General features: G+C 38.9%; 1 protein-coding gene across 1 annotated transcript in view; it reads left to right on the forward strand.

Moving 5' to 3' along the window:
* The first annotated feature begins 5,743 nt into the window (after positions 1–5,743).
* LOC135700216 (uncharacterized) overlaps positions 5,744–23,487 on the forward strand; it is a 43,969-nt gene continuing 26,225 nt past the window's right edge. The window contains exons 1-5 of the mRNA XM_065220663.1: positions 5,744–5,849; positions 20,262–21,019; positions 21,085–21,282; positions 21,341–21,634; positions 21,692–22,165. Of these exons, the coding sequence (XP_065076735.1) occupies positions 5,846–5,849; positions 20,262–21,019; positions 21,085–21,282; positions 21,341–21,634; positions 21,692–22,165 (1,728 nt within the window). The 5' untranslated portion in view covers positions 5,744–5,845. The remainder of the gene's footprint in view (positions 5,850–20,261; positions 21,020–21,084; positions 21,283–21,340; positions 21,635–21,691; positions 22,166–23,487) is intronic.

Below are 23,487 nucleotides of genomic sequence, written 5' to 3' on the forward strand. Positions count from 1 at the left end.
TGTAATCTGTATATACAGATTTCTGTATCAAAATGTGGCATCATGTGGCATCACTGCTCACAAGTCACTTGCTCACTGTCTCTCAGTTTGTCTCTTGTCGCAGTGGAACTCACTTTCAGCTTTACCACTTGACTCAATCGTTCTCACTGTTCACAGCTGATATTTTCTCACACCTCTCTCTCGGATATTCCGGAGAATATGAAATGGCACAATGGAACCAGCAACAATGTCCGTAAAGCGCCCATTACACATATCAATATATTGACATTAAATTGACATACTGACAATATTATTGAAAAGGTGATATTGAAGACGAGAATTGATGACAAGTATTGACGAAAAGCTGATTTTAATTTCATTTTGTAAAATCCTCAGAATGTATTGACCGTAAATTTCGCCATCAATATCATCAATATACGAATATTGACAACATTAATGGCAATACGTTAAGCGAACCCCACACGTTTCAATATATTGACGCGAAGGGGAATTATTGACAATAATATTGATGATGTGAATACAGAAATATTGTCAATACCGATGTATTGATGTCAATATAGAATGTATTGACAATACGATTATTGTCAAGTAAAGCTATCGTGTAGGATCCACTTTAGAAGCCTTTTTACGTCAATGTATTAAAGTCAATATTACTTGACTCAATTCCCCCACACAAGAAACATGGATCAGGGAACGAAAGTGTGTATAGAGTTAATGTTTGCATTCGGACCCAAACAGAAACGATTGCTGGACCTGTTTGTATAGAAAATACTAGCTACACACTGAATTCGAATCACCGAAGGCGGTAAAATTTGCCGAAGTTTTTGAACAGCTGAAAAACTTGGTAAAATTTCAGTCCGCTTTGAGAAGCGGATGAGAACGGTTGAGTCTTTTTGCTCCGCTGCGTGCTTTTTTTTAGAGCTCGGGCTATCTTTGTGCTGCCGTGTAGTTTTTCGGTGCTCGCATTTGAATAGTTTTGTGTCCCGGACGCGATAATTCGATTTAAAATGATTTCTGCTCTCGCTCCCTTTGGTGACGGTGTGACTCGACCGCGCTGGTCTATTGTTGGGTTTTTGCGGTGTGCATTGCTTTTGTGCACAGAGTGACATGAAGAAGAAAAGTGATATTTCGTTATTGTGTGGTTGGATTCGCTGGAAAAGGAATTGTTTAAAAATGAATAGAGAAAATTAAGCATCGAGAATGCGCTCCCGGATATATTGATTTGGTGAGTACGTTCCAGTTGAAGATTGTTCTCTCTAAATATCCCTTTTTTGAATACATTTAATTAATCAAACATTATTATATGCTGGGTTTGGGGGGCAGCCTAAGGGTTTCAAAGGATTTGTAGACTGGACAAGGGTTCGTGGATTTGCCAGTCCCTTGTCACGTGTTGATAGACGTACATCTTGTCGTTTGTCTTCCAAAGGTCTTCAATGAAGTTGATTCACCCTGCTGCAACAAACCATCAGGCAGAACTTTACAACCAGTGAAGTATCTGCAGTCATAGGTAATCCTTGCACTGATGGTGGGTTCTATTCACATCACATCACAGCTGAAAAACTTGGTAAAATTTCAAATGACCGTTACTCGAAGGAAATCAAAAAAATCAACAAATTTGATTTGTATCTTTAAATGGGGTTAACTACCCTAATAAAAAATAAACATAAACGAACGATAACCCAAATAATAGAACTATTCCATAAATGGTTTGGATGATACCCGGAACACGTCGTTAAGCAAAATAACCATAGCAATTTTATTAGGGTAGGTCTGTACATTTTCGGAAAAAAATCTCCAAATTTTAAAATTTTCCACTGATTTGTAAACTTTTACCGAACAGTTCCGTAGTTCAAAAATTACCAAACAGCGGAGTCCTGATTTAGTAGATATATATTGAAACCAAATTTCACCCAACTTATACTTGCACACTTTAAATTAATTTTCAAAATTTTTAGAATAAATAGTGTTATATAGTGATCTATTCCAAGTCTATTCTTAAGTTCTCATATACATTTAAAACAATGTTGTTCACAGAATGATGAATGAACTAGGTGATTAATTATAGCATCCAATTTTATTTTTGATATCACTGAACTCTCCTGTTTCGTTAGAAGAATAATGTTTACCTAATGTTGCCCATACATATAATGCTTAGTTTTATCAACCGGTGAACACTCGTATTTTTTTCAGTTACCGTGGAGACGTAATTTGTGATTAGCCCCGGTCCCTTTCAAATTGTATCACTATTTATGTACGGTCCTTATATTTGAAATGACGTTTCACATTCATCTAGTGATGGCCGATTTTCATTCGAATAATCGATTAATCGATTAACGAACCGAAAAGTAAAATATTTGTAATCGGTTATATTATGCCGATATAAGTATTAACATCTCCAGAGGATCATCATCGATCGTTTCAAACATGTGCTGCACTATCATTGGTAGAAAAATGGCAGCACAGCGAACAAAAAATAATCGATTAGTTGTTAAACGAGTAATTAAAAAATGGGACATCTGTGATTTTGATGTGATTGTTTTGATAAAAAAAAGTGCGCAAAATTTCATTTCTACCGACGGGGCATCAAAACCACAAAATTCCCTTGCATACGGGGGGTATTCATTGGATGAAAGGGACCGTGAAAGAGGACACTAAAATAGAAAGTTTTTCTTCCGACAGTTTCATCTTAGTATTCATCTTTGGTTTTATCTTAATGATACACTATATTTATCATGATGAAAATCCTCTTATACTTTCTGAAAAATTACTATTGATGATTATTAAAGTAAGCTAATGACCAGAAGACGTGCAAGAAAGTTAATGTAATGTGTCATACAAACTGTATTAATGACCACACATATAGTTTATTAATTAACATAGGAAGTATCGTGAACGTGAGTAATTCTGCGACTTGTCATTCAAATACCAAATTTGTATACCAAATGTTGTAACTGTTTGACAGGACACAGAAAATGCACAGGACAACAGATTACATGACATGTACTTCCAAATTTTTCGAATTTAATCAAATCGATTGTCGAGTGCGTTGAATTCCAACACGTTCACGGCACGCCAAATAGAAACTATCATGCTGCTGTTTTGGTAAACATGTATAAATGGAAATCATACATATAATAATTAATTTACGTTACGTGTAGGTATGTGAAACGCTGATAATATTTATGTTATTTTGAAGTAAAAAAATAACATGATCATGCTTGTGATTTTGTAGAAAATGTACATCCATATAAACGAAGCCTGGGTGATTGTTGACTGTAAAAAGATATATTTTTTATTTAGTTTGAAATCGATTTTATATCACACACGAAGATTTAAACAAATGGCAACACTGCATACCTCGCTACATGCGCGAAGGTGTATTGTGAGTCAGTCGATCTAAATGACGTACGTTCTCCCTCCTCTTGGGTAGGGGAAGAATATTGACAAAGTGAAATGAAAATCAGTTTTCAACAATACTCGTCATCAACCATCGTCATCAATATTACCTTTTCAATAATATTTTCAGTGTGTCAATTTACTGTCAATATATTAACCCGTGTAACAAGCGCTTTAGTGTGTTGTCATTAATGTTGTCAATATTTCAGTATTGATAATATTGTAAGAAAAATTGACAATACGATGTTTTTAATATATTGACATGTGTAATGGGCGCTTAAGAAAATAAATAAATAAAAAATTGTGTTTTGCTGTGGCTAGCTGCGCGTATTCTGAGTAGATAGAAAGAAGATTTATCACAATTCTGAAGATTTCCTGCAAAAAGATGATGCGCGGTGCAAGTAGATGCGAGAAAAGAAAGAAGATTTATTAGCTTGTGTGAGATTTTTTGAGCATCTAGAATTGAGATTTAGATGTGTCACCCCCCTCGAGCAAGGTTCAATTTACTTTGATGCATTTTTTAAAAATTCAAAAGCAGTTTTTTTCGACACATTATTTTAGATTGCAAAAAGCTCGCGTCATTTTGTGTAAATATCAAAAGGAATCGAATAGTGCGAGCTTTTTGCAATCTGAAATAAAGCGTCGGAAAAACTGCTTTTGAAATTTTCCAAAAAGCATCATAAAGTAAATTGAACCTTAACGAGATGAAAACGCATAGCAGATGACAGTCTTTTCTCTGCTCAAGTTTTCTCGAGCTCACTGCACTCTTCACAAAAACTCTGCAATAGGTAGAAACTCGGTTTCTTCTAGAAATTCCCTGCAACAGAAAAGAGAATCACTAAGCACTTTTTCCTTGTCGCCAGTTATAAAGTATTTAGCTAATCTTAAGATAAGACTTCTTTCTTTTGCTTGTTAAATGTAAAGATGTAAATTCGGTTTACACTTCCAGAACACAACTCTCTGTTGCTTCTGAGTGTAATTCCTTTTTATATGTACAATAGTGTTTGTTTGTGTGTAAAAAAAACCCGAACGATTGATGATCGTTTGTCTAATGGGTTCAGCCCATTTACCGAGTACGTTACTCATTTTAATCGAATCGTGGTACGCTGCAATTTCATCTGAAGTATGAGGGTTTGGTAGCGGAACGTAATCATGCTGGTTGCAGAATTCTATTTTTGGACCTGTACAATTCTTTAGAATATCATTCCATACTCTTGTACTGATTTCTTGCTCTTCTATTTTTAAAACTTTTAAGATAACTATATGTTTTCCTTATTCGCATACTTTCATCAAAATCGGTTAGCTGTCTAAAGAACAACATAATTTCTTTTTCCCTATGGTTTTTTACAGCTTGAGCTAACTCTTGTTTGCGGTTCCTTAACTTATATTTATAATTTTGCATATCAGGATGATGCTTTACTATTTTCATTGCTGTTCTTAATTTATCAAACGCCTTTCTCCTTGCTGCTATGCTTGGGGTTTTTGATACTTGTATGGTAATTAAGACTGCCATTTTCAGCTTTTTTGCTAGGTTCACATAGCTTTGTTCTATCGACTGCTTATTTATATTTTTCATTTTAATTGATTTCAGGCTTTCCTGAAACTTATTTTTAAAACCTGGATCCTTTATAATTTCTATTCATATTCTAGTTTGTTCTTTAGTTTTTATTTGATTAACTTTTTCCTCCATGAATACGATACCTACTTGTATTAGTTTATGATCAGTTCCAATCGGTGTCCATATTCCTTTAATAAATTTCTTCCAAATACTACTGTACTGAGGAACTAGAATATGACCAATTTAGCTTTGTTTATCTTTCATCAAATTACTCGTTGAGTAATGAGCTAAAATTATGCGAAACCATGGAATCACTCCGTATTTCTCCAATTTTCCAGTAATAATTAAAACGCCATAAAAAAGATTCGCAAATATGCAAAGGCCCTCCAATCTGGCCACCAGAATGTCTCACGCCGACACCCGAGCAGGAGAAAATTACTAATGAATACCTTATTTTGAACTGATACAAAAATTTTGTGTTGATCAGCATGACATAAGAGGTAAAATACCAAAGAACAATACCAGCAAATTGCATGCAAAATATTTTGTAAATAACTAAAATTGATATTTGGATACCAGAAGAATACCTGTGTGAGATATTCGTTCCTACTCGGGCAGCAACAGGTTCCAAAGAAATCCAAACTCAAAACAAAACCAAGAAAAATCGCACATACGATTAAGTATCGCAGCGGTTCCACCCGCGCCTGTCACACCCCACGGCAGCGTAATTCGTGGGCCATCAACGCATCTCGCCGCCCGGAGAGACACTTCTTCCCATCACACCTGAGCTACTCGGTCGGTCTTGTCACGTCGTACCGGCTAAACTGTATAAATACACCTTTCGATCGGAATGGAATCGGTTAATCGCGGATAGGTCTTCGACCGAGCAAGATGGGTAAGTGCGTTTACCGGTTCAACATACTGATATGTTTACAAAATCAAGTGGAAATTGATGTGTGTCCCACAGGGGTCAACGGATTCAGTGTGCAAAAAAAAATATCGCATTTTTTTTTGAAGTTCAATGTGACGATAAAAATTTGGCAAAGTGTTTCTCTTCTTCGTGAAAGCCTAACGAACTCCGGGAACAAAAAAACCGGATCGCAAGTGTCAAGTGTTACCGAAGGCGGGGATGCAAAAAAATATGAATAATCAACGAGTTCTGCAAAATGTCCCCCCATCAAGTGGATCCTAAAAGTGTTATGAGTGGTATAACGGCACTTTCAAGATTTGAATCGAATGTGAAATGCGATAAAAAAAAAACTCTTTCCATACCAAAGCAGAGCCTGTTGATGAGTGGTGAAAAGAAATGTTCCGGATCGATTGATCTCTGGAAAGAGTTTGGATGTCACTATTTTTAAGAAGCAGAGCCATAGAAAAAAGGATGGATGGAAATTTGCATAAAAACTAGGTCGAGTTTGGGATGACCATCGATTGACTATTCAGTGTGTTGATTTATTGATGAGTTTGCAGAAAATCGTTAACTATTTTCAAGAGGGTTTCAATTAAAAACAATATTGAGAGGATTTTTTTTATAGATCGGACAATAAGAAAAAAAATATAGAGATAATGTAAAAAATCTAGCATTTTGACAAAAATTTATCATGGATAACAATTTTTATTGAACTTTTATCTTTGACCAAGCTTATGATTTATGACTAATACCTTTTCAAAACGTATGTTTCATTTAAAATAGTTTTAAATAAAGTTCCCTTACTAAACAAACCTACTCAGACAAATTGAATGCCCTTCATGTAATCATGAAAGTCAATTCTTGGTCAAGTTAGTACAAGTCCTAAATATTTGGTCAAGATGGTCAAGTCTAGTTGGAACTCCGTTCATAGTGACTAAGTGACTACAACTAGGCTTGAAAAAGGAAGAATATTATAAGTAGAATTTTGAAAGGGCTGGAAGAAATCTTTTTCAAATATCAGGGAGACTTCTTTCTTTAGCGCCTTGAATGTTCTATAAACATGGTTTAAATCAAACATATTGACAATGTTTTTTTTTTCTCTGTGCTAATTCCTTAATTTGTTAAACAAAATTCTATAAGACATACTTAAAATACACCCAACGAGCGGACTTCCGTGGAATGATTACATTCAGAAAACTATACGCAATATATCCATACGATTAGTATTAGCGAGTGCTTGATGTAAGAACCATACAAATCTTTCCATAAGAATTCGCATGGATCCATTTTCCTGCGCTTGTTATCCATGAGCCAAAGATTGCTTGATTCTTATATGCTTTTGGTAACCTTATTTCTGCAATCTAGATTTATTCGCTCATTTGATGTCAAAACAAATACTAAGGATAACATTTAAGTCTGAGTTGCACTGTTCCTTCTGTCCCATGGTTGACAACGCTCTCCTACACCCAAAATAAAACAATCTCCTTTCCAATTTGGAAATTCCAAGCAATTGCTGTTCCGCTGTTTGTAAACCACGTGGATAAAGCTGACCTTGATCTTTGCGTAACACCTGCAACCTCCTTTACTTGGTGAAGACAGGTGATGGTAAAAAACGTAACAAACATCATCATGAATGACTGACTACGTTTTTGAACCACGGTCACTCATAAATCATTCATTAGCAAATATTGATTAAAAATGTTCACAATAGTAATGGTGGATGGTAGGATCAATTTTTATCCCACAGTAATGACATGAGGGAGCTGGGGGTAAGACGGACTTATTGTTTTATCGTCAACAAATACAGCATTTACTTGGTAATATTCTGTAGGTTAATGCTATGCTTAAAAAACTACATAGGGTAAACGCTCCTCCGTTAGAAGCGTTAGGTTCCTTAGCTTAGGAGTCTCCATAGGCAATCATAGGAACCTAACGATTCCAAGGTACCGCAACTATTTATAGGAGCTTTTACTCTACCAATTTGCCTCCCTTAGCTCAGTCGGTAAAGGCGCAGCTACAAAGCAAGACCATGCTGGAGGTGACTGGGTTCGATTCCCGGTCCGGTCTAGGAATTTTTCGGGTTGGAAAATTTCTCGAATCCCTGGGCATAGAGTATGATTGTACTTGCCACACAATTATACTAATGCAAAAATGGTAGTAGGCATCGAAAGCTCTCAATTAATAACTGTGGAAGTGTGATTATTGTAGGTCATATTGAGAACATAAAAACACATTGTCTTCTTCTTCTTTTTCGTATTTCAAGCTTATTGATTATCGCATACCAGTTTATTGCGTGCTCTCAGCTTAGTGTACTGGATGCACTTCCACAGTTAATAATTGAGAGCTTTCTATGTCTGTACCATTTTTTCATTAGTATAAAGGGTGTCCCAATCAAATTGCATCACGGAAAAAAAGCTGTAGAAAATTACCTAGTTGACCGATCCCGAAGTTTCATACAATAAAATATAACCCACCCATTAGTAAGCTTTTGGCATATTTATTTCATTCAACTTCAATACCATAACCGTACGCTCGCACCTTACGCTTAATTCCACTCATTAGGTTCTGTACAAATCTGGCTGCAGTTTCTTCTGCACAGAAACCCACTTTTTCTTCATGTCTTCCTTAGATTTGACCTCCTTGGGATGCTTCCGTAGTGCCTGCTTCATAATAGCCCAGTATTTTTCGATGGGCCTTAGTTCCGGTGCGTTGGGGGGTGGGGTATCATGTCCTTGGGTACGAAAGTGACTCCGTTAGCTTCGTACTACCCCTGGACAACATTTGAATAGTGGCACGTAGCTAGATCCGGCCAGAAGATCGTAGGGCCCTCGTGTTGCTTCAACAGAGGAAGCAGACGCTTCTGTAGACACTCCTTGAGGTAGATCTTCCCGTTTATAGTTCCGTTAGTCACGAACGAAGCACTCCGTTTGCCACATGAGTTTGGCATTTGAAAGTTTCTGCTTCCTTACTTCCTCCGGAACATCAAACTTGTGCTGGGCGGTGAAGAATAGTAGTCTCATCATCCATGATAAGACAATGAGGCTTCGTCAACATCTGGGTGTACAGTTTCCTGGCCCGTGACTTTCCCACCGTATTTTGCCGTTCGTCACAATTTGGAGCATTCTGCACTTTGTACATATGCAGTCCCTCCCGGTCCTTGGTTCTCTGAACGAAAGACTTGGACAGATTCAAGAGTACATTTTCCACGTCTAAATAGGAGGGAGTAGGCCAATAAAGCCAGAATCACAACTCACTATGTGACACATAAAGTAACATGAGCATTCAAGAACTAGATCATTAGCGGTGACGGTAAATGATGTCATGCTAAATTTAGAGCTGCTTAATCACTGATTTTTTATGAACGCCCCTACCCCTTCAAATTTATGCGCTCCCTTTAAGAAAGGCCCATAATTGTGTGTTATTTGAGAATGCACACAAAATTCAATTTCCTCTAAAACTAGGGTACGGATAAAACTTGTCTCCAATCAGCTCACCATAAAATTTAAAACTAACTCAGGTCAACGGAAAATCAATAAAGTACTATGTTAAATACCCGACGTTTCGGTGTTTGAACTTGGCCTTCTTCTTCATTCTTTAATTTAACGTCGGTCTCTATTCCACAATCTAGTGCCAATCACCGACGGACATCGATTGCCATCCATTTACGGCAACCGAATGTGCAGGAAGGCAGCTTCCACACACCTGCGTAGGATATCGCTCCCATTCAAACACACATGGGCCGGGACCAACGGCTTTACTTCCCTTCCGAAGGAAGTCGGGACCAGAGATTTTTGTGCCTCAGAAAAATCCCACCGACCTCGGCTGGGATTGAACCCAGACCTATTGGGATGAGAAAGCAGTCACACTTGGCCTTCTTAAGGGTATATAAAGATGTACCCTATAGATGTGTAGCGCAAAACGCTTTACGATCTAAAACTAAAACTAGTCCTGATAAAGATCCCAATCCCTGGAATGAAACGTTCGCGCGTCCTAAAAGCCCTTGAGATCTCTAAACTTCAATAAAGCTCTCTAAACTTCTCCGAATTTCTTAGAACGTTTTAAAAGTTCTCGCAATTTTCTATTCGGCCTTGAAGTTATTTTTCTCTGAAGTTTTTGAAACATTTTTGAAGCTCACGAAACATCCAAACATACATGAAGTTTTCGTTTCTTCATGAAGTTTCCTAAATTTTCAAAAAGTTCCGAAATTGCACTATCGTTCCATCCATTTTCCTGATATTCATGGTCTGCTCTGAAGATTACGCAATTCTAGTATTTTTTTGGAACATTCCTGAAATTCTTGCACTTTTCATAATTCATCGGAACATCTGCTCTGAAGCTCTCTGATCAAGTTTGAAATAATAAGAACATTTCTTGAATAAAAAATTAAAAAATTATCGGAACATTTCTCTGAAATTCTTTGAAATTCTCGGAACTTTACTGAAGTTTTCGGAATTTTCTTAAGTCTCTTGATACTTTTTTAAAATTCTTGCAATTTTCTTGAAGCTAATTGAACTGCCCTGAGGATCTAAAGTTATTGGAACTGCCCAGAAATAAATGAAATTATCCTAGAAATTTTTAACCTCCCTTGAAAATCTCTGGACTTTCCTGAATTTTCTGAAACTTCGTTTTTATATTTCCTGGAATGATTGGCACTGCCCTTAAGGTCTCTGAGCATCCCAAAAGATCTCTAGACCTAACTTTCTTGAGGTTTATGGAATTTATTCAAATTTCAACAATGTTCCTCAAGTTCTCACAAACTTCTTTGAAGTTTTCTTAACTTCCCTGAAGTTATCAGGGTATTCCTGATATTTTAAAAACTTCTTAAAAGTTCCTGCAATTTCGCTGAAGTTGATGGAACGGCTTTGAAGTGCTCAAAGCCTCCCTGAAGTTTCCGAAATATTATAGAAGTTCTTGATACTTCCCTTATTAAACCGCCGTCTGTTCAAGAAACTTCCCCGAAATCCTCGATATTTCCATTCATTCATCGGAACTATTTTGTAGTTTGCTAAAATTTTTGAGGACCGCCATGTAGCTCTTATTACTCTTCTGATGATGTTCGTGGAATTGCCCTAAAATTGGTTAAACTGCTCCCGAAGTTCTCTGGTCTTCCGTGAATTTTTTTTTTATGTTTTCTGTGATGTTCACAAAATTTATTTCTTAAGTTATCTAAACTTCCCCGATGATCATCATGGGGATATCTTAAATTTTTGGAACATCTGGAGGTTTCTCGTTATTAAAGGGTGTCCACGATGAAATTGCCACACACAAAATTGATTCGCAAAATTCGAGTTTTCATCCGATTGCCATCAAATTTTCAGGGATTGAGAAATAACTATTAAACTTCATTTTACCATTTTACTCGTATTTTATTTACAGTCCATACGCAAATGCCCGCACCTTGGCCTTAACCCCGGCCATAAGATTCTGCACAACCTGTGAATCAACCGTTTTTTGCATGTAAACCCATACTTTCTTCAGTTCCTCGACTGTCTTCACTACCTTAGGTCGTTTAAGAAGGTGCTGCTTCATAATCGCCCAGTACTTCTCGATGGGGCGGAGCTCCGGAGTGTTGGGAGGGTTGAACATTTTCGGCACGAAATTGACCTTATTGTCCGCATACCACTTCAGCACGTCCTTGGAGTAGTGGCATGAGGCCAAATCCGGCCAGAAGATTGTTGGGACGTTGTGGGCCTTCAGGAGAGGAAGCAGCCGCTTCTGGAGGCACTCTTTTATGTACACCTGTCCGTTCATCGTGTCCTGGGTCACGAAAGGTGCACTCCGCTTCCCGCACGTGCAGATGGCTTGCCAAACCAGGAATTTCTTCGCAAATTTGGACATCTTCTGAGTGCGGACATGCTCCGGAACGCTGAACTTATCCTTGGCCGTGAAAAATAGGTTGCCGGGGATCTGTTTGAAGTCGGCCTTCACATATGTTTCGTCGTCCATGATGCAGCATTCAACTTTCGTCAGCATGTTGAGGTACAACTTCCTGGCACGGGTTTTGGCGGACTTGTTCTGCTTCTCGTCGCGATTAGGGGCCTTTTGTACCTTGTTGGTCTGCATAGTTCTTCTAATCTTAATCTTAGGATCCAAATTGTAACAATATTTGAATTTTTTTCAAGCATATGAATAGTTTAGATTCGTTTTCCATATATTATTCTATACAAAATTCAAAGATCATAACTAAGTTCATTCAAATTTGGCACAGTTGTTGGGGACTTCAATGCAGATCGAAAAAACTTTTCAAAATTTACCCACCCTAACGTACGTAATAGAAAAATATGAGCTGCATTTGTTTAAATAAAATATATTGTTAGATTCAAATCCAATTATCCCAAATAACGGGTGATAACTTAAAAATGAGAATAATTTCAACTCTCTCAAACCACAAATGTCCACAAAATAGAGACAGCTATCTCTCTCCACAAAACTAAAGAATTTTTAAATTTTGTTTACATGCTCATTTGTGTTCAGAATAGAATTGGGCGATCTTCAGGGAAAGATCGATCTCGACGGATCGTTTCTATTCACGGCACTAGAATCGATCCATCGATTAAATTGATACCATAGAATCGATCTTTGAAGGATCGATCATTTTTGGGACCTCCCTTAGCTCAGTCGGTAAATGCGCAGCTACAAAGTTAGACCCATTTGAAAGCATTTTCCCCATTTCTGTATATCTTTTGTAGGTTATAAATAATGCTGTTCAGATTGGACAGTAATAATAGGTTATAAGGAGCGATTCAAAAATGACATCGACTCTTAGGGCGGGAGGGGGTATTTGAATGTGTGACACTACATGTAATATGAATGGAAAAAAAAAGCAGAACGTAGGTGTGATATCCCCAGGATCATCGGTATTAAATTCAAATCAAAAAACCCTGCGCTTACTCATTTAGATTATCAAAACACACCATCTTTATTCCACCTTCGTCGTCTCCGACCCTTTCTGCCCAACTCTCCCAGAAAGCTCTCCCACACTTTAGTGCACGCTCAACCAGAATACCACATCCTCCCCATTAACAAAAGCTTGAATAATCCAAGAAATAGTACTAATAAGTTTTCACATCACTTCAAATATCGTTGTTCACAGTATTAAGATATCTTTGCGGCCGCTTGATTTCTCTTGTGTTTCGGCGTTTGGGTAAGGACTGTTCATCATTACCTATAACATCAGGAGGTGAAGCTTCTGTTGTCATCGGTGGCATGTCGTTAACGTTCAGTTCCTGCTCGGGTTGCAAAGAAGAGTTTGAACCTAATACTTCCTCTGGTGCAGCTAAAAAAATAAAATAAAATAAAATGGAGATTGAGGAATTATCATGAAATTTCAATAAAGCATCTATTCAAGAAGAGATATGTATAACCGTGAAAAAAAATGACTTACTCATCTTGCGTTTCACAAATTTCTTCAGAAATTTAACGTTACGATCATAGACCTTTTGTGTGGTTAAATCCTTAATTGTCGCACGCCCAGCTCCAGCAATTCCAATCACTTCATGCAAACACGAAGTCGGCATGGAAGCTTTTAACCAGAATTGGATTCTCGCTGGTAGCGTGTTAGACAGGATCCTCAGTCTCCTTGTTCGTAATGTTTGTTGCCAGTCTGTTTATTTTTTTTTTATTTTGTTGTTGTTCGTGTCTTTTCTGTTTCACAACAAGCGTCGCCTTGAAAAAAACTCTTATTTACACAATACACTGGAATCAAGCTTTGCATGCTGTAACGAGAATTCTTCTAATTTATTTTAGCTATGAGATATACTCAGCGTAATTTTAGCTATGAGCTATACTCAGCGTAATTTTTATTAATTTGATTTTTGTTTTTAGCTTTGACCATGATCGTCTCATTATCGGTTCAAAATAAGTTATACTTGATGGCCATGAGCTCAACTCGGCTCAACAGTATAATGTGTGCTTGACAATGGACATATTCCTGTTCAGCCACTTATTTACTGAATTTTTCTGTTTGTTTGGCCATGGTCTTCACCGGCTCAAACAGTCATGACAACTCTTTCTCTCTTGCTACCGGAGACACATTGGCAATGATTCATAAAATCTGCTCAACCTCAAAACGTGTATTAATGATATTTCTGGCAACACTTCACAAAGCTTTCATAGATCTTTTTGACGTTTAATCGTATTTTTCCGTCCAACACATTGGAATGAATGGTTACAAATCTCTTTCCCTCTTGCTCACACTCCCTCGAATTAAATGGTACAAGTGTCAAGTTCGAAAAGCTCTATATGCCTTTCATCCAAACTCACTCTTTTCCACGACCAAAACAAAATCAATATGTGGGATACTTACATTCAGCATGACTTCTCAAAAACCTTAATTACCAACATCATGGCAGGATCGCCAATGTGATATCCCCAGGATCATCGGTATTAAATTCAAATCAAAACACTACGCTTACTCATTTAGATTATCAAAACACACCATCTTTATTCCACCTTCGTCGTCTCCGACCCTTTCTGCCCAACTCTCCCAGAAAGCTCTCCCACACTTTAGTGCACGCTCAACCAGAATACCACAGTAGGGTGAAGGGGGGTAAAAAAATCGAAAAACTTGTGGATGTTATACAGGGTGTTCCATAAGTTCAGATACACTTTCAAAACATGTTCTCTCTTAGGGCGTAGTGGTAAGCATACATACCTCTCACGCCAAAGTCATGAGTTCAAATCTCAACCCCGGACAAGTCACGAATGACCCAAGAGCGTTAAAGTGACTATAATAATAATAATAAATGTCCTCTCTTGGAATGACCCCCTCCCCCATTGAATCTCTTCACCAGCTTCAACCCTTTTTCGAACGCGTCACAACCGGCACGCACGGACTGCATGGGGATTTCGTCCAAAATTTTGAGGATAACTTTCTTGAACTGGTCCAAGTTTCAGATTTTGTAATCATTTAGCTTTGGCATCATGTACACGAAACGAAAATCAATTATTTTATCCATGTGTTTCACTTATACATTTTTGCCAAAACATCAGCCTTATACATTCCATAAGACAAACCACATAGGTCCTATAAGATTGCATAAAAGGTATGTGTGACCACTTATACATTTCATTTGACACATGATCTTCATTAACTTTTTGCATGGCGTCTGCTTATTAGTTGACTTATACATTTTATGTATAATCAGCAATAGAAATTTGCCAAAAGGTATAAGGAAATTTTTATCCGTGTAGGACCAAACAAAAAAGTCCAATGGATTTAAATCCGAGGAGCTGGGAGATCACATTTTTTGTGCAGGAAATCCGTCAAATTGTCCCGACACCAGGCCTGAACCACATTCGCTGTGCGGGCTGGCGAATCGTCATGCTGGAGCACATAGTAGTCATCTCCGTAGAGTTGTCGTAGACATAGGGCAACAGCTTTCTCCAAAACCTCCATTTTGTAATATGCCGCGTTGATTTTTACGTTTCTCTCGTTTATCTCGCTTGCAAACTGCCCCCCAAACCATCACTGACGCTGCACTTTGGAACCGAGGAATGTTGTTTTGAGATGCAGGAATGCTTGTCCTCGTTGTCGCCCACAATCGATAATTTTGTGCACTAAGAGGCTGCTCCAGCACAAACAGTTTCTCGGCCAAAAAAAAAATGAAGTCGTGACCAGCGTGCCGAGAGAGTATCAACGGCGCTATCCAACCTCTTTTTGGTGGTAGTTTCCGAGACACCATGTACCTTGTTGACGTAGGATTACGTCTTTTGGCAACATATTGGGGGTGCAATTTCAAAAAAAAAAAAAACTAAAATCAGCCGCATTACGAAAAGTGGTTAGGTTTTGACCACATGTAACTCTGTCAATAGCTTGTGCTTATTCAATCACCGTGTGTGATGGTGTCCAGTCGGTCGTCATCATCAGCAGTGCTTTGAGTGCGTGGCGTTGAACATTGTTCTCCAGCACACAATGAAAAGCTGCCCGCAAGTAGCAAGCTGCAGCCCACATGAGCGTCCATTCAATGAAGGAGGAAAAAGCCGCACCGCTAATGAGCGGAATCAGTAGCTCTTAGTGAGTCGCTGTGGACCATCTATGCCAAGCGCGTCACCCTCATTCCACATAACATACAGCTGTAGTATTGTATTTATTTATTTATTCGTCATCAATCAAATGTAGACCAGTTTAAATTACAAAAAACACTTAACATCTATTTTAATTTTCAATCTCTGACTAACCTCGAAAAGAAACGGTTTTTAAGAGAATTTTTGTTCATTGTCAAATCAATTGTTTCATAATGTTCATTATAACAAGACATCATTCTATTTAAAGGCTTTGTTCTTTGGTTATGAATATAAAACATATTTCTGTTTCTTAAGGAACGAGTGGGAGCAAAAAAATTTAGATTTTCTAAAATATTTGTGGCATTCACTCTTTGTGCTACAACATCGTTTATAAAAGCTATCATTGAAAACTGCCCTCGTTTTTCAAGTGCATCCAAATTGATCAACAAACATCGAGACTCATAAGATTGTAAGGATAAACTCGTCCAGCCTAGCTTTCTTAGAGCAAATAATAGAAACTGTTTTTGAACTGATTCAATGCGGTTTATATGAGTATCTTGATATGGAGCCCAGACTATACTACAGTACTCAAAGAGGGGCCTAACATATGCAACGTATAATGTTTTGATTGTGTATGGATCATTGAAATGGGGGTGCAATTTCAAAAACCAAAGTTGGTTGCGGCATGAAAGTGGTCTGATTTTGATTAAGAGATGATGGATTTTAATTCATAATACGCCAATCGATATGAAGGTTTTCTACGAATCTGTTAAAATTAAGAGTTTATCATTTTTCAAAATGTCACTATTGAAAGTTGCACGAATGTGCAACTGTTGCTGTGATAATTAAAATTATTACCAATTGCCTGCGAAACGCGCTTTCCCTAACACAGATTTCAAATTGAATTCCATCCGGTCTCACCAAACGCTGTTCATTCACACAACGAAAGACCCCCCGTAAGCATCTAGCTATCAAGGCTGCCCTCAACCACTGATTAGATTCAATTGCTCGTAGTGAGCCGCTGTGGATTATCTAAAGGGCGAACACGAAATTATTGCAACACCGAAAATGTCATGCCAATTTTCTTATAATGTTTAAAATCAAACCAAAATTTTAGGGTAGTTTTATACATATATTTACTTCAAAAATCAAAAGAAAAGTTAATCGATCGAGCCTTGAGTGTAAAATTGAACGCATTTTCGCTTGATGCCCTCCATCAAAGTCTTTACAGTGTCATCCGGTACCAGTTTCTCAGTTTTTTTTTCCATTTTCTTAACATGTCCTTCTCGTCTTTGACTGTCTTCTTGCTCTTCCGAAGTTCCCGCTTCATTATTGCCCAGTACTGCTCTACCGGGCGCAGCTCCGGACAGTTTGGCGGATTCATGTCCTTTGGAACAAAATGGACAGAATTGGCCTCATACCACTCCAGGACACTTTTAGAATAGTGGCATGATGCCAAATCTAGCCAAAATAGCGGAGCTTCGTCGTGCTGCTGTAAGAACGGCAAAAGGCGCTTCTCGAGGCACTCAGATTTGTAGATCTCGCCATTTACTGTGCCCTTTGTCACGAAAGGCTCACTCCTCAGTCCACAAGAGCAGATGGCCTGCCAAATGAGATATTTGGAGGCGAACTTCGACATTTTCTTCTTCTTAAATTTGTCGTCCACATCGAACTTGCTCTTGCCGGTGAAAAACTCCAACCCCGGAATTTGCTTAAAATCGGCTTTTATATACGTTTCGTCGTCCATCACACAGCAGCCATATTTTCTCAGCATCTTCTCGTAGAGCTTCCGTGCCCGAGTTTTAGCCGTCGATTGTTGCCGCTCATCGCGGTTTGGGAAGTTCTGTACCTTGTATGTATGTAGTCCAGCTCTCTTCTTTGCATTCTGGACGTAGCTCTGCGACATGCCGATCTTTTTAGCCAAATCACGGCTTGAGACGTTGGGATTTGCTTTAATCATCCGCTCCACCTTTCCCTCCGTCTTTTTTTTCTCCGGTCCCGGTTTTCTTCCAGCTCCTTTGCCGTGGTCCAACGTCAACCGCTCCTGGAACCGCTTCAACACTCTGGAGACGGTTGAATGGTGAATGTTTAACATTTTTCCCAACTGCCGGTGCGACAGGTCAGGAAATTCCAGGTGTTTGGAAAAAAAATTGTTCTCGCAACTCGCGTTGGTTCACCTCCATTTTCGTTGAATCGAAAAACACGACTTCGAGTTTGACAGCATGTACACAATACACATCAATGAGAAAGTGTGCAAAATTTTGTTGATTTTTACCCAATGGTAAAAAAGTTATGCCCTGTTGAATGTGTCGCAATAATTTCGTGTTCGCCCTTTATGCCAAGCACGTTACCCTCGTTCCAAACAACATACAGCTCGCCAGCCTTATCCGTATTGAACAACCTAATAGCTCAGCATTACCCAATCATCACGACAAAGCAGTTTTTTTTTTAGAACAACAATAAATTATTGTTGTTTAAGAGTTAATTTTCATTGAACTTTCGCTCGCCTTTCTGCCAGCCACATCACCCCCAAAGCTCTTTGACAATGTACTCAGCTATCAAATACGTAACAGTATTTAAGTGGTACATAAAAATTCTCGCAATGACCGAATCCCTTGATGGAATGACCTTGTCAATTAACCAGAAAAAAAACTTAATAATAAACTTTAAATTTAAGTTAAGGTTTTCTCCATGACGCTAGAAAAAAGCAAAACAGCCTCAAATTTCTATGATTGATCGTGAATTTGAAAACTGTAGCAAGACATTCCTACAATCAATTTTCGTTTTTGTTTAGTATCTATTGAAAATGCGTAATTTTGTCCTCAGTGGCGTTACCGCGAATCTTACGTCAAATTTATGGTCGTGTCTCAACCTCTTACTTTTTATAAGCCTTACATGTTTTTAACACTAATCCAGTCAGTAAGTTTTTACTTGCGGAACTGTTCGATAAAAGTTTAAAAATCTGTGGAAAATTCAAAAATGAGGCATATTATTCCGAACTCGTATCGGCTTAGTTCTGTTAATCTCATTTAAGGGGGTATTCCCGATCTTTTTTTTTTTTTTCAAAAAATCAAATTTTTTTTTTCACGTTTTTTTGTACTTTAGACTATATACTTTCATCCCCCCAAGCCGTTTTCCGATCAGCGAATTCGGTGTCCAGGCATAGCTGACTAATGGTAAGAACCCCCAAATGGTTTTAACTAAAGTCAAAACTTTAAACGCGTTTTTCTCGAAACCACATTTTTTTATCGGGCGAAGATTTTTCTCCAAAACTATAAGAGATATTGACTTGAATCTTTGCGCATTTTGTTCCTTATTAAATTCTTTGAAGCTTCTCCTACTTTCAGCCAAAAATATTAACATTTAACATTGTTTGAAGCACCTTAAAGCTGCAAAAAAGCGGGCTAAAAATCGCCTGTTTTTTCATATGGCCGCCATTTTGTTAATTTGCAAGATTTTTTGCTGCCAACGGGAGAAGCTCCAGAGAATCTTATGCAGATTATTAATTTCATCACGAAATCTGTTTCAGATGAAGCCGTTCCAGAGAAAAGTCTTCGCCCGTCCAGGCGTTTGCGGCGAACAGGGGTCTGTTTGCCGCCATTTTGTGACGTCAATAATGTCTTTTTTTGTGTCGAAAAAAATTTATTTGTAAATTTTAATGTTCAATAAACAAGAATCCCAAAGAGTTAGGCGCATTACTATTCATTTTCCTTGAAAAAAAAATAATTGAAAAACAGGCCGAAAAAAGGCAAAAGATTGGGAATACCCCCTTAATGATAGAAAAGAAAATTTGTCGATTTAATTGATTCCTTAAGGATAACGGTCATTAAATTTTGAATTTTTACCGACTTTTTCAGCAATTCAAAAACCCAGTAAATCAGTACATACTGACTTCTGTAAAATAATCTAAGTGTGTGGGTTGTTTGTATTTATATATTGTGTGGCGAGCACAGCGAAAGTCTATGTTCAGGGAAGCCTAAACAATTGCCCATCTGAAAATGTATTTAACCGACATATGTAGTTGCATAGTTTTGTTTTGCGGCTGTGATTGTACTTATTGGCTCTAAGCTGGTTCAACACATTGTATCGCACAGAAAGACTTCGAGTTCATCGGATGTAGATAGTAGATCAATCTATGAATGACATATCAATCGAATGTGCGGCTGATATTGCGTGTCTCTTAAAACCTAGCCATCACGTTTCCCCCCGTTGTAGCTTGTGATCGTTGGTTAACAATTGTAAAAGTTTGTTTGCGAAATCAAAACTTCTGCCATAAGTGTCACCGGGCTGAAAAATATGTTTCCCAATCTGAAAATCCGTACCCCATCGAACTAAACACCACTCAGTAAACAAAAGAACTATCCATCTAATAGCAATTTAAATTCACCTCAGGTACGCGGCCAACGTTTCTTTGTCTGGTGACCGGTGTCACTTTGGTGGCGGCACTACTGTTAGCGGAAGCGCAAGGCCAACAGCAGGCACGTATCGTATGCTACTTTAGCAACTGGGCCATCTACCGACCGGACGTCGGACGGTACACGATCGACGACATTCCTGGTGAGATGTGCACCCACATTATCTACTCCTTCATTGGCGTGGACGACAGCAACTACAAGGTGCTGGTGATCGACCCGGAAGTGGATCTGGAACAGAATGGATTCAGGAACTTTACCGACCTGAAGAGTAAATACACGAACGCAAAGTTTATGATCGCCGTTGGCGGTTGGGCGGAAGGTGGGAAGAAGTACTCGCAGATGGTGGCGGTGAAGGAGAGGCGCGATTCATTCATCGATAGCGTGATACAGTTCATGAAGGCGTACGATTTCGACGGGTTCGATCTGGACTGGGAATATCCGGGCGCTGCGGATCGTGGTGGCAGTTTTAGTGATAAGGACAAGTTCTTCTACTTTGTCGAGGAACTGCGAAGATCATTCGATCGCGTCGGTCGAGGATGGGAGATCACGATGGCCGTGCCGGTGGCAAACTTCCGTTTGCAGGAGGGTTATCACGTGCCGGAACTGTGTGAGAATCTAGATGCAATCCATTGCATGACGTATGACTTGAGAGGAAACTGGGCTGGATTCGCCGATGTGCACAGTCCGCTGTACAAGCGGCCGCATGATCAATATGCCTACGATAAATTGAATGTCGTGAGTATTTGTTTGTTTATGTAGGCAGATTCCGGAGATAATTCATTATTTTTTTTATTCGGTAGAACGATGGAGTTCAGCTTTGGGTCAACTATGGCTGCCCACCGAACAAGTTGGTTATCGGAGTTCCATTCTACGGAAGAACCTTCACCTTGAGTGACAGTACTAAGAATCCCACTCTGGGATCTTATATCAATAAGGAAGCCGGCGGAGGTGCTCCTGGTCCGTATACTAATGCCAGTGGTTTTTTGGCTTATTACGAGGTATTAACATATTTAATCTACATTCAAGTATCAAATTATTAATTCAAATGTTATATAGATTTGTACGGAAGTCCAAGATGAGCAAAAAGGATGGACCAAAAAGTGGGACGACGTCGGCCTTTGTCCTTATACCTACAAGGACACTCAGTTCGTCGGATACGAAGATGTCGAATCACTAGAGCACAAGATGGCATGGATCAAACAGAAGGGTTATGCCGGGGCTATGACTTGGGCCATCGATATGGATGACTTCCATGGTATGTGTGGTCCAGAGAATGCTCTGATGAAGGTGCTTTATGACCACATGAAAGATTACACCGTTCCCGAACCTACAGTTACAACAACACCAAGGGTAAGTTGAGCGTCTTATATCCTATGAAAATAAGCTTTAATCTAATTTATTTTACAGCCTGAATGGAACCGACCTCCATCGACGCAATCTTCTGTTCAAGAGGTTCCCCTGGCGGCCGGACCTACAACCACAACGACTCGTCGTCCTAAGCCAACAACCACGGCTGCTAAGCGGACCACCCGAAGGACTACAACAACAACCACCACTACACCTGCTCCGGATATCTCGGAAGAGGAAGAGGATCGGGAGCCCGAACCAGCTCCAGCTCCTGCCCCAATTCCAGCGCCGGTTGACTACGAAGACGCAGACAACATCGATTGTTCCGGAGGTCAAGACTACGTGGCGTCGGCGGATTGCACCAAGTACTACCGCTGCGTGCATGGACAACCGATTGAGTTCTCATGTAAATCGAATACGGCTTTCCACACGGTGTTGAATGTTTGCGACTGGACCGAGAATGCCGATCGGGCCGAGTGTCGGAGTGAAGCGAAGACTGTCAAGGACTTCATGCTGGATGCTACGGCCGCACAGGTGGATGAGTCCTAAGGGATGGTTGTTAAGGATGCATTTAGTTAGGTTTAACATTGACTGAGTTGTCCAGTGGAAGAGATTATTGCCTGTCGGGAGACCGAAGAATAAAGGTTATATTTTTTAAGGAGAATATTTGGGATGTATATTTACGTATATGGGAACAGATTGCATATGGGGATTTCGTTCTGTGTTGCCGAAGGTGATGTGATACTTAATTGGTGTCGTATGTTCCCAGTGGTTTTTCACTATTTCTAGGCTGCCCTTCAACCAATTGAGCTGAATTTCTGTAGATAACTAGTTTGTGGTTGACACTTATCATATACAAAAAATCGAAATTGGTTGAAGGACAGCCAAGAAGCAGCAGGTGGACGGTTAATGGGGGGGGGGATTAGTTCTAGGCTTTTAACGAAGACAACATATCATGCAGACTGGTAACTTTGCCTGAATCCGAGCGACAGACACAGTGGCGCTGCGCTTAAGCAAAGGGTAAAGCAACCCATAGAAAAATGAGCAAATACGCAAACCTTTCTTCTGAGGTTGGAACCTTGCTATCCAAATCGTTCGTAGCATTTACATTTGAGCGGCAGATGACACGATTGTGCCTGCCTCATACCGGTCATTTGAGAAAATGGAAGAATTGCCAGTCTTCTTGATATGTTGTCTTCGCTTTTAGGCTTCATTTTCGATCGTTTTACTGGCTCCCAACTTAGTTTTTTTTTTTTTATATTAATTTATTTGTACAGGCTCAATCGAATAAACTTTACAGAGCCGAGTTATCATTTGCATTATACATGATTAATGTCTTAAATCTAGAGTTAAAGGAATTGAACCGATTACTCGCGGTCGTCTCGAGGTTAGTGGAGATTTACAATTTTTTCGATGGGGAAAGGGAGGAGGTTTGAAATATGATTTATTATACAAATATTCAATTAATCCTAAAACATGAACTTATTTCTATTCATCTTGAAGACAAACATTAAAAAAAACTACACGCACAATACACAAACTAAACACAAGGTTAATCAAACTTACAATCTAAGGTTAGTATTCTTAAAGTAAACATATATGAGTTTCATAAACTCCAGATCACGTCTAGCCAAAATATCCCGAACTGGAACATTAGGTTGTCTACCTCGAGCCCGAAGGGAATCGCACAGCTCAGATCTGACTCCACGATGCTCAGCACAAGACCAAAGGATGTGATCGGCGTCTTGGTAACCTTGTCCACATTCACAGAGATTGCTGTCTCCCAGCTCAACACGAAACAAGTGAGCGTTTAACGAATAGTGATTGGACATGAGGCGAGACATCAGACGAATGAA

The sequence above is a fragment of the Ochlerotatus camptorhynchus genome, unplaced genomic scaffold (genome assembly GCF_037179485.1).
Source record: "Ochlerotatus camptorhynchus isolate MF236.1 unplaced genomic scaffold, CSIRO-AGI_Acam_v1.1 ptg000011l, whole genome shotgun sequence".
Lineage (NCBI taxonomy): Eukaryota > Metazoa > Arthropoda > Insecta > Diptera > Culicidae > Ochlerotatus > Ochlerotatus camptorhynchus.